Source organism: Chinchilla lanigera, unplaced genomic scaffold (assembly GCF_000276665.1).
Source record: "Chinchilla lanigera isolate Chin_1 unplaced genomic scaffold, ChiLan1.0 scaffold00017, whole genome shotgun sequence".
NCBI classification, from domain to species: domain Eukaryota; kingdom Metazoa; phylum Chordata; class Mammalia; order Rodentia; family Chinchillidae; genus Chinchilla; species Chinchilla lanigera.
The window spans coordinates 28764584-28781309 of NW_004955418.1; the positions used below are offsets into that span (position 1 = coordinate 28764584).

The following is a 16726-nucleotide window of genomic DNA, read 5'->3' on the forward strand; positions in this document are numbered from 1 at the left end:
GGGGGCCGGGCAGGGGCGTCAACCTTCGGACATTCGCTTAGAGGCTCATGTCCTCATCCCTTGCAGGACACCCGAATATGGCTGGGCCGATGCAGAGAATGACTCCCCCTCGAGGGATGGTGCCCTTGGGACCGCAGGTAAGTCTTCAGCGCCTCTGGCTTTGCCACAGGGGATCGCTCGGCTGCCTGTGGGCTGAAGCACGTGCTGCACTATGCGCACGCTTGAGCCTCGAGGTCCGCAGGGGTAGGCCATGTTAGGCCCTAGATACACCCCGAGTGCGCATGCGCGCATGCGCGTACGTACGTACGTACGTACGCACGCACGCACTCTCTGTTGATGAACATCGTTGTTAGAATCCTTGTTAAGAGAGAGTATTTGTCACATTTCCAAATTAAACTTTTAACAAATTGCCATCGTGTATGCTTTAGTTTATTTGGGAAAACAATGTATAAAAAATATATTTTAGTATAGTATGGATAACTGTTACACGTTTGGCTAGCTATGTTAAGGAAGTGGTTAAGTTATATAAAACCATTTAATTGAAAGTATTAAGTAGAATGAACATAAAAGATATTTCCATAAATCTTTTAAAGAATGCCATTAAAAATTACTATATACAACCATATTTCTTTATAGGCTAGGAAAACAGAGAATCATTGAGAACTAAAAATTAAAATGTGTTTTACTGAACAAGGATAATATTACTGCTATATCATCAGACATAATCCAACTTTTACTATCAGAATTACTCAAAAGAATACATTGAGGTTAAATCTGCCCTAACTCATGGTAATATTTTAAGCAAGCTATTCCAGGATATCATTTCTTTAGTTCAAACATCATTTTGTCTCTTAAAAAAAATTAAGATAGAAATTAATTTTATTATGTTGTACTTTAAAGAAAGTGAATCCAGATCTAGAATTTTAAATTTTTACCTTCTGGGTCAGAAGTTACCATGTCCTAAAGCTAACATGAATAAGCATTGTTGGTGACAGTTTTGGTAATTTGTTTCATGTACTTATAAAGAATTAAATTGATTTTTAATTTTTTCCCCAGTGGAGTCAAAAAATGAAAAACCTAACACTCAAATGATGTGACATAGATCTAGGGATTTTGTTTAACCAACATACAATAATATAATCTATATAGAAACATGAGCATGCAATGACCAAGTTCCTCAGAGATGTGATCACCCCAAGCTGTTCTCTATGTAATTCCTTAAGCTCTTATAAAACTTTCATTTACATGTCTAAAATTTTTCCCTGTTTCTGTTCATATTAGGAAGGATGGTTTGTGTTAATCAACTATCATTAGGCTATCAATAGCAGTTAAGATTTGTAAGATCTATAGGAGATCTCATTCCTAAATGGACTTTTGGTCTTTAGTAAACTCTGCCAACACCAACGTGGCTGTGCAGAATTTGAAAGATTTTTTTCCCAAAAGATTGTCTTAATAGATACATTTAAAATACACATAAAAACTTTATGCTTATAATTTAATTATCATTTTTCATTCAGTTCACTTGGAATTTTTTTAGCTCTTTGTTTTGTTATTCCAAAAATATTACTAACATTAGTTTTTCTGCTTTAAAAATTAGAACCTCTTTTGTGAGTCAGTTTTGCAGTGTTTAAAGAGGTAACCAGTGTTTGTGTAAACTACATGAACCTTTAAATCTCAGGTAAAAATGAGAAGTAAAAAGCGTACTAGTGTTTATGCTTTTATTCTACAAATCTATGTTATAAGTAAGTTAAAGCAGATAATAAAAATCATCTCTTTCTATTGAGTAATCTGTAACTGATGAGTTTTAATAACTTAAGTTTATTGTATGGGAATATTTTCTTTGCATTTTCAAACTCAAGGGAAATAGTTTATTTCTTCCATTTAGATTAACTGTACCCTTGCTATCTGTTTCCATATAATATGAGAAAAATAAAGTGCTTTAGTATGAATTCACATTAAACCCAAGAAATACCTTTAATAGTAAAGTAATAGTAATAGCAAAGCAAAAACAGCTAAAGAAAATCGCTTATACATAGAATATATAATACTTAAATGAAAACAAGAGTCATATTCATATGAATGGTACAATAGAAAACAAGGTGAAGTCCTCGGAGGAATCTTGTGACACATACACTTCTTAGCCACATAAAATTCACGCCCTGTGAACTGTGCACTTGGTGAGAAAGATCAACTGTGTCTCTTGGAAAGTAGTTCAGCTCTTACAGCAGATATTTGGCCACACAGAGGCCCCCAAGGGCAGAGTCACCTGTGTCATCCCAGTTGTGTGGCAGAAAGCCCCAACACGCTATCTAGCCTTCTGCTCAGACACAGTATACACCTCTTTTTCCACAGGCACTGCTTCTATGAGATTTCTTTTTTTAGCTTAAAATCAGTGTGATGAAGGGAAACAGTGGTTAGTTAATGGAACAACAAGTCCTAAACAGAGAAATACACATGATTCTTGAATCATGCTGATGTAGGCAAAGTGCACATGTGGAATATAGTAGATGTGTGGTTAGCACTTAGCACATAAATGAAGACATCAAAGTCTCCCCCAAACCTGGGCGTGTATTTCCCATCCCTCATCTGTTCTGGAATGAAGTATAGTAACAGCACATGACTTTAAGTTGATATCAGTATCCTCTCAATGGAAAAGCAAAACATCTATGTAGTCAAGAAAAAGGGTTCTTAACATTTGAAGTCACTTTTCTACTTGCCTTTATAATAAGGTACCCTTAGCTAGCCTGGGTTTGTAAAGTCAGCAAGGTATCAGGTGATTTAAAGTACCTGTTTCTAGTTCCACCAGAAAGTTGAAGGATAAAAAAGTAATATGTGTCATGGACAGGCTCCAGTTCCCCATGATGAATATGATCATGGGCACTGCAAACATGGACTAATAAAAATAAAAATGAAAAAGTTACATATAAATGAGATTTCCAAATCAGATAGTCAGGACAGAGAAGTGGGGAAATGGTGAAACATATGATAGGCTCTCCTTTCACCTGTAAGCTCATTTCACCTAGTACACTGATTCTGTTTTCAAATGTTACATGGCGCTAGAATTCAGCTCTGTACAGGAAAAACTTCCTAGAAATTAAACTGCCCAATCGCGGTAAGACGTTTTATAACCCTTCTAAGAGAGCCTAAACCACCATTCCGTCAGGAACACTGCATTGGAAGAGAGATTAGACCAGATGGAATTGCATAGTTGCCATCAGCTTTGAAATTCAGTGATTCTAAATTAGCTCTTCCCATTCTGCCTTTGTTGGAAAGCAGTTGTTATTCTTTCTTTTCTGCCTAATTTCTTTTTGCTTTAGATGATTCACAAAATGAAAATATTTTCTAAAACTATCAAGTATGTACTGTTTTGAATAATCACTTATTCACTGACAATTCAGTTTAATTAGGCAGTCATGTGTTGAAGTCCTACTATGTGCCAAGCATTGTACTTGAGCATTAAGTATATAAAGATGAATAAAATAAATACTCTGTCTTGAAGATACTGACTACTTAGCAGGGTTCACAGATACATCTAAACTACCACACCATAAGAATGTGTAGAAGGGAAATGCACACGCTGTTTATGAAATGACCAGGGAGTCATTACATAAACAAGCAAGTGAATCTGCTAGCATTGAGGACTCATTGGAAGCCAATAAGAAGACTCATTTAAGGTGTATTAGAAATGGCAAGAAAGATGTAACAGCTACAGTTTTAACCAAAAAGACCATGGTTTTAATTCACCACGCAGTGTGGTAGGTGCTTTATATTTTATCCTTCTATTAGGAAGATAATAGTATCACTTTAGAGATAAGGAAACTAAAATTGAGGGATCACTGGGGAAAATCATTGGCCCAAAATCACACATAAAGAGAAGAGGGGTGGGTTAGCTGGGTGGGGTGGCACATGCCTGTAATCCCAGCACTCAGGAGGCTGAGACAGGAAGATTGTTGCCAATTCAAGACCATCCTGGGCTACAAAGTGAGCTCAAGGCCAGCCTGAACTGCATAGTGAGACCCTGTCTCAAAAAGACCAAAAAAAAAAAAAAAAAAAAAAAAAAAAAAAAAAAAAAAAAAAGAAAAGAAAAGGAAAGAGGGATGGAGTGGACACAAAACTTTTGGAGCAGAGAGTCAAACCAAAATACATTTCTCTGTCCAAAGCTGTATAGAAAAGTAATGTTTTCCTTGATAAGATAAAACGCAGGCTAAAGAATAAGGGGAGGGTTTTCTTGTGAAGTATGTCTGGTTTAATTTACCATTCATATTTTGTTTCTAGTGAGTATCATTTGTCTCAGAAACCCCTTGCTGGTACTGCTGGTATCACCATGCATAACCCAGAGAGTAAGGGAAGTAGTTGTCGTTTGAACCAGTGGCTCCAGTGTGGATAGAAGCCACCCCAGCATCCCACAGCACCCAATTCAGGATGCTTAAATAAGATTTCCTTAAGTAAAAGCAAGTGAGAGTAGCATGTAACTAAGGGATTTCACTTCCTGAGTCTTTCTGGGGTTAAGAGACTCTTCTCGTTGCTTTATGTCCTTGTCATCTTAGCGCCTACTACAAAAGAAAGGCGAAGGAAGACGAGGTAGCATGAATATGAAAGTGTTCCGAACTTGCAGAAGTCCAGTAGGTTGGAGAATACAGCTGGGAGCAGAATGAAAGTGAAACCTGGAGATAGGGGCAGAGGAGACAGCTGGGGCCAAGCTGGAAATGGCCACAGACCCATGCTGGAGGAGCTCAGACTGCTTGGCTGCTGGCTGGGTCCAGAGAGCTGTACGAAGGTAGCGCTCAGGAGCGTGGAGAATGGAGGAGGGGTGGAGAGGTGCAGTAGAGCAGCAGTCTCAGGACCTGCAGAGATGAGTGCCGGGAGGGAAGCACTGTTTCGAGAACTCCTCTCAGTAGAATCAGTAGGCTTTGGTATCTGACAGAATGTGGAGATTGAAAGAAAAGGAAGAAATATCAGGGAGCTCTAGAGAGTCCTGGGCCACACTATTGTATAAAAGGCCACGTGGACAATTCAGACAGGAAGAGATAACACCGGGTTTCTTGTGAGGTATATTGCCAGGGAGGCAGCATCCAGGACACTGTGACCCTCATCATGTGAGATACCTAGGAGCTTGGCGAGATTCCATGATAAAATATAAAGATCTGGATTCCTAATGGGTAAACAGTACCAGATAAGATTGCCCATAAATATGTATTTATTAGAAAGAACATGGCAGAACTTGGAGAGAAGCAACATTTAAAGAGTTAGCAAAATAAAAGCAGCCAGCAAAGAAAAGTGAAAAAGAGTACGCAGAAGAGTAGGAGAAGCGTAGTGTCAGAAAGCCAAGTGTGAGCGTCACCGAGTGTCAGAGCATACTAACTTGGTGGTGATAAGTCACCTGTGGGCTTCGTAGCACCTAAACTAAGCTAAAGTGATATGTATGTTAAAACATTGAAATGTTTTTCATCTTCTGATTGCACGTAACAGATGTTAAATGAAGTTCATTTGGTCATATAATTCATGCATGTATATTTTGAGGATACACTAGTTTCCATGTATTTTGCATATCTTTAAGTATTCATGCATTTTTGTGTTGGATTGTGATTTTGTGTGGAGTTCATATTCAACTTTCTTGAATTGGGTTTATCTGTTTCATTTCAATTGGGTTTTCTTCATTTTCTTCAGACTTCATATAATTGTTCTGGATCTGCCCATTTCAAGCCCTTTGAATACATTTTTTCTCTAAAAACACAAGTTTTGATTTATGAAATGTTTTACTTGAAAAAGTTCACTAGTGGACCAGTGTTGGGAAATGAATAAAAATATGTTGAATATTAATACCATAATCATTTCGCATGCTCTTATGATCTTCCATACTCATGTAGTTTTTCTAAAGACACAGAATAGAGTAATTGCTAAGCTAGAAGCAGAAGTTCAGAGTGGACCCTTCAGAGAGTGAATTACACAGGCCTCGTCCCGTCGGGAGTTGTGTAGGGAAATCATTAACCTGCTCTCCTTTCTTCCCCCTCCTCTTTGGTTTTGTTTTTTTGTTTTGTGGTAGTCTGACCCTTGGTTATCATTACAGAACTATGGAGGTGCAATGAGACCCCCACTGAATGCTTTAGGTGGCCCCGGGATGCCTGGCATGAACATGTAAGCAAAGCGCTCTCTTATTCTGTACAGTAACGTGTTCTCTCTTCTCAAGTCTTCTAAGATGACGCCAATTTGTAAAGCAGCCTGAGCCCTCAGTCTCTGTGTAGTGTAACAGTGAACTAAACTTGAGCTGCAGTGTTTGCTTCATTTCCACAACCTGATTCCTTATGGTTTTTTGGCAAAGCTTTGATTTTCCATTTTCAGGTGCTGCACGTAATGACCTTTATCCTGTTTCTGGGTACCCGCCTCACAGTGTCTGTATAGCGTCTGTAGGCAATATGAAGAGATGCTGACTCGGAGACCATGACTTAAACAATCGCATGTTGTGAGCCTCATTCTAGCAGATACAAGTGATTCTGCAGAGTGAAGTTTTTAACTATATATGCGTGTCTTTCTTCACTTTTGCTTTGTTGGGGCCACTCTCAACCCAGCAAGAATTCTCTCTGGTAGGGTGTGTATATTAAAGAGCTTTCCGTGGGCATAGGGTATAAAAAGTCAATTAAAAAACACTTTTAGAAAGACCTTACAGACCCAAATGGAATAGTCTGTTTCTGTCAGCCAATGTAATGCAGTTTGTTAGGGAGTTTTGACATCGCCCGGCTTGCCGTCAGAGTCACATACATGCCAGGTATTTGCCAGGGACTTTCCCTAATTCACAAGAGGACCGTTCTGCCATGTGAGCTAAAAGAAGCTTCACAGAGATAATTGTTTCACATGGGTATTTTCTCAAACACATTTTACATCAGTCCCTATTTTAATTATTTATGTATCAAATTGAACAACTCTGCTGTCATTTACTGGCATTAAAGATATCGTGTGAAATAAGTGCTTTCAATGTATGTAGGGTTTTTTTTTTTTTTAAGTTTCTGAAACCACTGTCACAGAATGCAGTTCTGCGTGAAACTGAACTTAGGTTGGACACCAGCCAGACGCAAAACTAACAGAAGAGGCGAGGGAGAAAGTAGGTCAGATTTTCCCATCACATCTTTTCACTTTTAAAATAAAAATGGACAGATGTGAAGTCTGACTCTTCCTGAGTTTCTCAAAAGTTTACCCTTTTATTAATAGTTGCTGCAAAAAAAGAATGAGTGATATTCTGTGCTCATGTCTACAGCTGAAACTGTTATCAATGGGATGGAGAAATATATAAAATTTACCTGAGATTTTCACCTTAAGGGCGACCTGTTTTAAGGAGTATAAATTATTAAGAATGTGTCTAACATCATTTTGTGTATTACAATACATTATAATGGCCATATGGCTAACTTTAGGTCAACCTGTTTCTGCGAGTGCAGAGAAAGAATTCATTTTCATGGGATAAGTAAGATACTCAAGTAGCTGCTTAAAATTACCCAGTTCCTTTCTAGTTTCCTTTTTATATGCACTGATGTGTATAGTTATGAGCACATTTAAATCTCCAAGACTGCAAAGACTAAAAATACGGCTGAAATTTTTATTGTGATTATTTTTGTTGATATTTAGGTATGGGCTTCTCATTTAAGTATTCCAAGATATTTTTAAAGTTTTTCAATTGTATAATATTGTACTATTAATACAACTTCTGCTTCTGAACAAAATTTTAAGTCTTAAAGACTCTAATTTCCATTATTTGCTAGTATTTCCTTCCATTTTCTATTCATTAAAATTCCTTCAAAAATAAGAAAAATAGAAGTCCTTACATACTTACACACTTAAATACTTTCCTCTCTAGAAACTTCACAAATGTGGCAACCAGAGAGAATAATGATTGGTAATGGCCCCAGCAAAGCAAAAATGAATTTACAAAACATAAAAAAATAAAACACATTCTATGTCATTGCACTCAATAGAGTAAGCTTAGTTAGAACTCACTTCGTAATTCATTTTCTTTAAAACAGAGCCCATCTCCATAATGGCAAATAGGTACTTGTAACTAGTATCAGTGCCTTTCTCCAGGTCTTTTGTTAGTATTTTAACTTATACATGTTGACCTACTTAAAAATTGAAATTAAAACATCAGAATGGTAATACTTTACCTATGTCTTTAAACTATTTTAAAATATTTGTGTCTTGGGAGTCCAGAGAATCATGTTTGGATGCCTCTTAGTCTGTCATTCGTTCTTATTTGCTTTGAGAATATGACAGTCAAAAATATCCGACTGTGGCCACTGAAGTCTTGCGGTAAATACCCCGTCGTAACAGCAACTGTATCTTTTCATTGCTGAATAGACCATTCGGAACAAAATCTTCGTAACTTTATTGTTAGAAAATATTGGCCACCTCCACGGACCTTTCCTTTACTTTGATATATTTTTTTCATATGTGCTTTAAACTCAGGATGAATTCCACAAAGTTCAATTAAAATTAAAAGTTTACTCTGAGTATTTCTGTAACTGGTATTATATCTTCTGAAGTAAAATCCTAATATTAGTTTAAGTGATTTAAAGTAAAATTCATAAACCATGGCCCAAATGTAAATGTTTTCAAATGTGTTATAGGTTATATTTCAGAGAAACTTGCATAGTGGTACATTTCTAAATTAATTACATTTTTACAAATTTTCAAGAAATCAGGGTTATGTATTAACACATTTCCATTTCAACTTTTTATACCTTGCTGTTTTATGGAAACTAAGAGAATGAAAGATTTTCAAAGGATCTTCTTGTTCTGCACCTTGTCCTGCAGAGTAATGAAGTTCATGTAGTGATTAAAATGAGTATGAGTTACAGAAGAGAGGAGAGAGGACTTTTCTCCCTGATCGTCACGGTTGCTTTGATTCCATCAAAGTTAGCATCTTTACTAAGAAACACACACTTCTTTTAAATTTTATTTTTCTTAGTCAAGGGTGGCGGCCAGAGCTGCCTGAGAGGCTGAGGCAAGTTGGGGGCCAGCCTGGGAAACTTATGAGCGCTGTTTCAAATGTTAAGAAGTAAAATAAATGAAATTAAAAGGGACTGAGCTGTGGCTCGTCATTTGCCAGTAGTACCACAAAATGTTTTTTACATTTTTCTCTTCATTTTTAATTGATACTAGCCTGATTCTATGTCAAGCTATACTTACATAAAAATTTTCATTACGGGGGCTGGGGATTTAGCTCAGCGGCAAAGCGCCTGCCTGGCAAGTGCAAGGTCGTGAGCTCGGTTCCTGGTACCGGAAAAAAAACCAAAAAAAAAAAAAAATTTTCATTCAAAATAACGTGTATGTAGATTATTTTCTTTACGATACTGGAAGCTACAAAAGGAGGGAGATCCCAGAGTTTAAGCAGTTTCATGAAAACTGCTCACTGTGTAACTTCCATTATATTCAGCACTGCCTGTGAAAACATGTTTGCATACCATTTATTATTGTTACATGATCTCATATTAAAATGAAATCTAGTGTGAAGTACTTAGCACACTAAAATTAAATTAGTATTTTTAGACAATTGAAATGCATGAAATGTGTTTTATGTTATTTATAACAATAAATTTGACATTTATTTATTTTTTTTTTTAATTTGACATTTAATGTTAACTAATTGAATAAAAAGTCTAGTTATTCTGACATTCAATTTAGCATGTTCATTTATTATACAGAATTTTAAATAACATTTTATATCTAGAACATCTTATTCATGCAGTACTTATTTAGTCATAATGTTTAAAAATTATGAGCTCATTACTTACATATCATCTTTGTATATAAATTTTTGCAGTGATATAGGTAGGTTTTTTTATGTTATGTTAACATGAATACTTCCCAGTTTCTTACTGTGTTTTAGTTTACATCAAACAAATCACATGGCCGAGTCTTACTCCATCGATGTTTCCCTTGATCGACTCACACCCTGTTTTACTGTATTCCGTGGAATCCTGGATGTGGAGTCCTCGTTCTGAAATATTTTAGTAGTGAATCCTCAGACCATTGTCACCACCCTAGACAGGCGGCAGCCTCCTGAGACAGTAGAAAAGCCCCTCACCCACTGCCGGCCACCCAGTCCTCGTTCTCCCCCTGGTCTGCAAGTCAAGTTGGGCAGAGCTGTGCTGGGCATTCCCAGCAGCTCCTGGGCACAGAACTCAGGCTCTTTCCCTGAGGGAATCCCGAAATAAAACTAAATGCCCTAACTAGTCCAAGCAAACATGGGTACTGTAATAGTGAACCTGGACAGCTTCTTCATCTAACATTTAATACTTCAGGCTTAAGAGTTCTAGAATAAGGGGCATAATTTTTTTTTTTTTTTGGTTTTTTTTTTTTTTTTTTTTTTTGGTTTTTCTCCGGTACTGGGAACCGAACTCACGACCTTGCGCTTGCCAGGCAGGTGCTTTTGGCCGCTGAGCTAAATCCCCAGCCCCTAAGGGGCATAATTTTTAAAATCAAACTTTGCACTATCTTCATGGTTAGAGGAAAGAGGAATTTCAGGCAGTCCTAGTGACAGAACCACTGCACTAGTCTGCTGTTCCTAAGGCAGCATTTATTCAAGTATACTCAGTACTGCAACATGAGAATAAGACCTTGATTTAGTGAACTGGCCTTTAATTTTGTTTTAAAACATTTATGTCCTTATAAGGTATGGGATACAAAACACTCCCCACCCTAAAATGAAGGAAGGTGTTAACATTCATTAGCATATCCTTATTTTTTTCTAAGATTTCTCTTAGCCACTACATTAAACTAAAATTATGAAAATAAGAAAGTGATTCCCCCACATTAACTATCAATGGCACTAAAACAGAAGTTGATATACAGTTGTATAAAGTAACATTTGATACTCCATGATCTTTTTGAAAAGGAGGCAACTCTGGATACCCTTTATGTACATTTATTTATCTCAAAAAGAGCAGTCACTGCATAGGTAAATGGAGACAAACTTCACAAATAGGTTTACTTGAATGAGATAGAGGTGGCTCATATAGTGAAGTCACAAGTTGTTTATGTTTCTTTCATTTGCTACAAAAGTGGCATAATGATTTAGATACATGTATGTACTGCTATTGGTGATTGATATTTTTTGTATATAAAAATAAAAAATGTTAAAACTGGCCTCACTAAAAGTAGTTTGATTTGGGAGAACAATGTTCATGGAATGGTAAACTTTTTTATTTAATGTGTAAAAAAAGTTATGAAGATATAAAGGAATAATTTCAGTGTTGAACTAGAATTGCATAGTAACTAAATTATAAATAATATTTTATGGTTTGTTATATGTAACTTCAAATATTAAAAGCATAGTTTAAAATTCATTTATTTATTATTCTTAGGGGTCCAGGTGGTGGCAGACCTTGGCCAAACCCAACGAATGCCAATTCAGTGAGTATCTATGTAATTCTTTTTCTCTTTTCACTTTGTAACATTTCACAAAAACAACAAAAATCTGTTGCTTTGGAAACATTACAATTCATTGTATTCACCTCTTTAATCACCCGAAAAGAAGTTTTCTGTATTTTTTAGAAAAATATGTATCAGGGGCTGGGGATTTAGCTCAGTGGCACAGTGCCTGCCTGGCAAGTGCGAGGTCGTGAGTTTGATTCCTGGTACTGGAAAAAAAACAAAGAAAAACCAGAAAAATTTGCGTCATTTTTATAGTTACGTAATTTTTTCACTTCAAGAGCTAAGGTACACATACAGTCCATACCAGGGAAAGATCTTCAGAAGTGAAGTGGGAGGGGGGTGTGATGCAAGCAAACTGTACCAGCCTGTCCAGTGGTGTGTGTTTCTCATGAAACAGTCTGACGTTCTGTGAGACCTGTGAGAATCATGAGGTTGCCAGGTACACTCACTTACCAGGTTACCATGACGACATGCCTGTATCCCTCGCTCCAGGTTCGCTCTCTTGCTGCAGCGTCCAAGTGCACAGGCTCGGTGCTGTAGCAGCATCACCCCCTCCCACTTCTCTGTTCCTGACCCCCTGGAATTTCCCTTATATTTTCTTTTTTTTTTTTGGTTTTTCTCCGGTACCGGGAACTGAACTCACGACCTTATATTTTCGTGGCAGTGGTTTTACTGCACAGACATTCTTCTCTCTTAGTAATGTCACCTAAACATATGCACAGGTTTCGAACGGAGCTGCCAACCTTGCATCCACCCATGGAGCCCAGTGCACGTGTGCTTGTGCAGTGCATGGGCCGCACACAGGTGCGAGGCGGTCCATGGGGGGCTGCGTTCCGAGCGGGTCTGTGGCGTCTCCCGGAAGGCTGCCGTCTGCCGTGCACACAAAGTGGCCTGAAGGCTCATTAGACGTGAAACTGACCTATTGTTTAAGGTTCATATAAACAAGAAAGCTGAAAATGAGGTGTATGTAACATAGGAAAAGCCATCCTAAATCCTAATTCTAAAGCAAAAATCACTTTCTTCTCAGTGAAGTAAATGCCTGTCATATTTGTGAAGAAAAAGTATTGTATGTTCCTGCTTTTCCCATAGTTTTAATAGCTGTGAGATTTACTAATTCAGTGCAGTTGTTCGAGGTGGAAACTGATGTTGCTCATGCCTGGGTCTTCAGTGGACTCTTCAGAAGTCTTAGATACTCTTGCTGGGTTGTGTTCTATTGTGAACTACTCCTCCAAAATTCTTTTCGTTTGCTTCCATACATTACAAGAGCCCACATCTCTGTTTGTTTCCTGCTCTTTGCCTTAACCAACTGACCTCTTGCATAGTTCAAAACACGCTTCTTTCAACTTCCTATTAAATGCCCCTAAGGATGTGGTAAAACCATTTTTATAATACTGAAAACTCAGTCTTTCGAGTGCTGCAGTCTGGAAAGCGTTTCTGTGGTCTGCTTGACGATGAGACAGGATGAAAAGGCACGAGTCCCACCACAGCTGAGGCAGATCAGCCTTCCCACCCGGAAGTGAGACCCTGTCCTTCCCGCGGCTCCCGCTGCCCACCTCAGCATGACCTCCTTGGATGCCCTCCCTGGAACTGCACTGTGGGCAGCCGCTGGAGAGCGGATTCTAAGCGTGGAGCTGTGTCCCGGGGAGCATCTCACCCAAATGCAGAGCACTCGGCAGAATACTCTGTCGAATGGGGGTGGGCAGGGAACTCTAGGGGAAACCCCGTGTGTTCAGGATTTCCCAGAGCTGATCACCGTGGGCTGGAGAATGTTCTGTATCAGACCAGCGGCTCTGAGTTATTTTGGACCCTGAGAAACACTAGGCGCTATCTTGGGAGCTGTACACCCCGCACTGCCATCTGGCTGTCCTTCTGGAGCAGGCGTGCGGCCAGCGCAAAAGTGGGAAGCAGCGTCCAGACCACACAGGTGAAGGGACAGTGCCCTCACTCAGCCGTGTGGACAGGGATGGAGAGAACGGTCACCCCTGAGTGTGCAAGGAAGCCGTCCTCCGGAGACGGTGGCTTACAGGACCAGGGAAAAGTCATGGAAACTGATGGCTTTCTAGCTGAAGCAGGACCGCTGCACCTCAGAAGGAGAAAGCGTGGAGGAGGACTCTGCCCGGTGCCACTGACTGTTGTGTAGTGCGCTCTCATCTGTGTTTTGGGTGTCAAATTGCGCACACTGGGCTGGGGATTTAGCTCAGCGGCAAAGTGCCTGCCTGGCAAGCACATTTGACTTCACAGACGCTTTCCAGTGTGTACCAGTAGAGGAAGTCTGTGTTGCGTCCAGGCGGCATGTGAAAGTGGGATTTTTATTTTTGCTGTTTTCAGGTATGCTTTATTCACTGGGGTTATTTTGAGGTAACTTCACATTTACAGAAAGCTTGAAAGGATGAATTCCCATAGCTCCTTTCCCCAGACTCCCTGGAGTAATGTTGTGACACATTCTCTTTATCATTTCCTCCCTCTGTATAACACACATTTCCCTGACACGTAACATTTCCTAGAACTTTATCCCTAACTACTTCAGCGTGTGTTCCTGAAAACATTCTTTCATGACTCCAAAGCAATCGTTAAAGGAAGAGAATGAACACATCAGTGCAATTTTCTAACCTACAAACCTTCTTCAGATTTTACCAATTGTCCCATGATATGTATAAGAAAAGAGAGCCCCAGGTTTCCTGTGTGTTCATCTGCTGTGTCACTACCTCAGAACCTGGGACCACCCTGCAGCTGTTCCCTGCCTTTGAACCTTGCAGCTGTGTTGCATGCAGCCAGTTGCTCTTGGAACATCCCATTGTTTGTTTCATGTGATGCTTCCTCATGACTAGATGTGTGTCCTGTAAGTTTGGTGGAAACTCCACAGAAGTAGTGTTGTGTTTTTCTGGGGTGTTGTTTCAGGAGGCACCAACCATCCATCTATCTCATGACTAGCCAAGTTAATTTTGAGCATTGGTTAAGGTCTTTCTCATCAGATTTCTAAAACTGCAAAAGTACTGCTTTCCCCTTGCTAATTATTAACTTGCAAACATACTTTAAAACTACAGGGGCTGGGTGTGGAGGTGCACACCTGTAATCCCAGCACTCAGGAGGCTGAGCCAGGAGGATTTGATGTTAGTTCAAGGCCAGCCTGGGCTCCATAGTGAGTTCAACTACATACCAAGACCCAGTCTCAAAAAAAAAAAAAAAGAAAAGAAAAGAAAAAGAAAACAGAGGAAAAGAAAATAAGCAAACAAAAAAACTACAGGAGACATCCTATTCCTCCTTGAACTTTCATCAGGTATTTTTGGCATCCACTGGTGATTCGTAAATGAATCGCCCCTTTTTATTTAACTTGGTTGGTTCCCAAGTGGACATTTTCTATGTTTTCTTCTCCTGCTCCATAGGTGAGTTGTTTTCTCTTGCAACAAAGGGTTGTCTCTCTTCACCATTTCTGTTCTAAAATAACACATATGCTCACAGAGTGTTATATTCAGTGGATTTAGAATGCTAAAATGGACTGAGATTCGGCCATGGAGTCTTCAGACTGGTCTGCCTATCCTCTTGAAATACCTGTGTCAGTGTGACTTTGGATACATTTAGCTCCAAGAGTTCCAATCAGGTCATCAAGACCCTAGTTCTGTGTATTTCCTAGCTGTTCTCCACTCATCAGAGCAAGAAGCCAGAGAGAAGCTCCAGGTTTACACCAAAAGAGCAGAACTCTATCAGTTAAGCAAAAGAACCAAAAATAACTCTTGCTCACTACACAGCTGTGTAGTACACTATCTGCAGACCTGGTCAGTGCCGGCGCCCTGGCCCCATCCACACCGTGTGGGATCCGTGTAATGAGATCTGCTTCACCACAGGATGAGGGAGCAACAGAGGGTCAGTGTGGTGCAGTGCACACTTGCCAGTGTGGCAGGAAGGAGAAAGGGTGCTCCTTTAAGGAAGAAAGGAGATTCTACCATACTACAGCAATGAAGACAGAGGAAAATGTTAACATATTCTCCATGGAGGCACTTCTCTATAAAATAGATGCTCACTTTTTAAAAGAGCGCTAAAAAGTAACATTGTTTATCTTACCGCTGGCACAGATAATAGCTCATTACTTCCCTTCCTGATTTCTAATTAACCGGTGGGTTGATGCTTCCCAGTTGAAGCAAACTGTGAGCCAAAGTCTCACTGGTCTTTAGAAAACAAAGCTCTCCAGGGTTTCCCCGCCCCTTCCCACAGTACCACGTTCATGGGTGTTAGGACTCAGAGCAGTTCCGGATATTTGGATCCTCATAGCAGCTCTTAAATTTCTGCCTAGCTTAGCAGACACTATATATGACCCTTAATGTTCTCATTTATCAAACGATTCTTGTATTTTATGATTCTGACTTTCTAGCTCTCATTTTATCTTCTACATCTTCGTTTTTCTCTTTCATCTCACCATAATGGGTATTTTTAAAGAGTATGGGGCAGAATTGGAGGATTTGGGGACAAAAAGAAGGAGAAATTTGAAGGCGATTTCAAGTCTTTGCATCCGAGTGTTTGGGAAAACAGTAATAACACAGCAGAGCTGGGAATGTAGGGAGAAATCCGCTTTAGAGGCTAGAAAAGGAGTTGGGGTTTTGAATGTTACATTTGAAGTATGTTGTAGAACCCTGTTGCTTTTCTCCCCGTGTTTAGTGCATGCTTCTGTATCACACTGGACATGTTATGCTATCATTTGAGTCCACGGTGTCGACCCTCAGCCAAGTGCTCTCTGATGGTTGACCAGCAAGTTAGTGCACACTTCCTTAGTCCGCTACTACTCTTGCTTCCCTCAGTGATTGCTGCGGGTCTTTATTTGTCTCCTTGTGGCCCTTGTATTATCTCTGGTCCCTTCTCTGTTGACCAAAGTTGTCTTGTATTTTACAGAAAAGTAGTAAAGACCACTGGACTTGAATCTCCTCAGATTCTACCCTCCACCTCCAGTAACATCACACTTCAGTCCAAGTTCTCTCTCTTGCCTCAGTCAGAGAAGTGTTCCTCCTTCCAGCACTAACCCTTCCACTATCTGTGTTCCATCTCTTCTTCGCAGTACCCTGCTTATTCGCTCTTCCAAGTCAGCCTCCCCTCTGTCTCTTTGCATTGACTGGAATGTTCTGTGAATGCTGAACCGTGGACCAAACCCCAAGACAGCCTTCAGCCCCAGGCCCGCACTCGCGTGCTTCCCGGTCGCAGGCCACCTCCCTGTCCCCCACTGTCTTCTCCCTGGCCACCATCTCACTAGGCCAGGAGTGCTGGCCTCCGTCTTTCCCCTCATAGTCCAGCACCAGGAACTCTGCGGGTGATGAATGAC

At 39.7% G+C, this 16726-nt stretch overlaps 1 protein-coding gene across 1 annotated transcript in view; it reads left to right on the top strand.

The window, feature by feature from the left end:
• Nucleotides 1-16726, top strand: part of Ssbp2 (single-stranded DNA binding protein 2) — a 250807-nt gene that overhangs the window by 201849 nt on the left and 32232 nt on the right. Inside the window, exons 10-12 of the mRNA XM_013512973.1 lie at nt 42-137; nt 6068-6135; nt 11352-11400. Coding sequence (XP_013368427.1) covers nt 42-137; nt 6068-6135; nt 11352-11400 — 213 coding nt within the window. The remainder of the gene's footprint in view (nt 1-41; nt 138-6067; nt 6136-11351; nt 11401-16726) is intronic.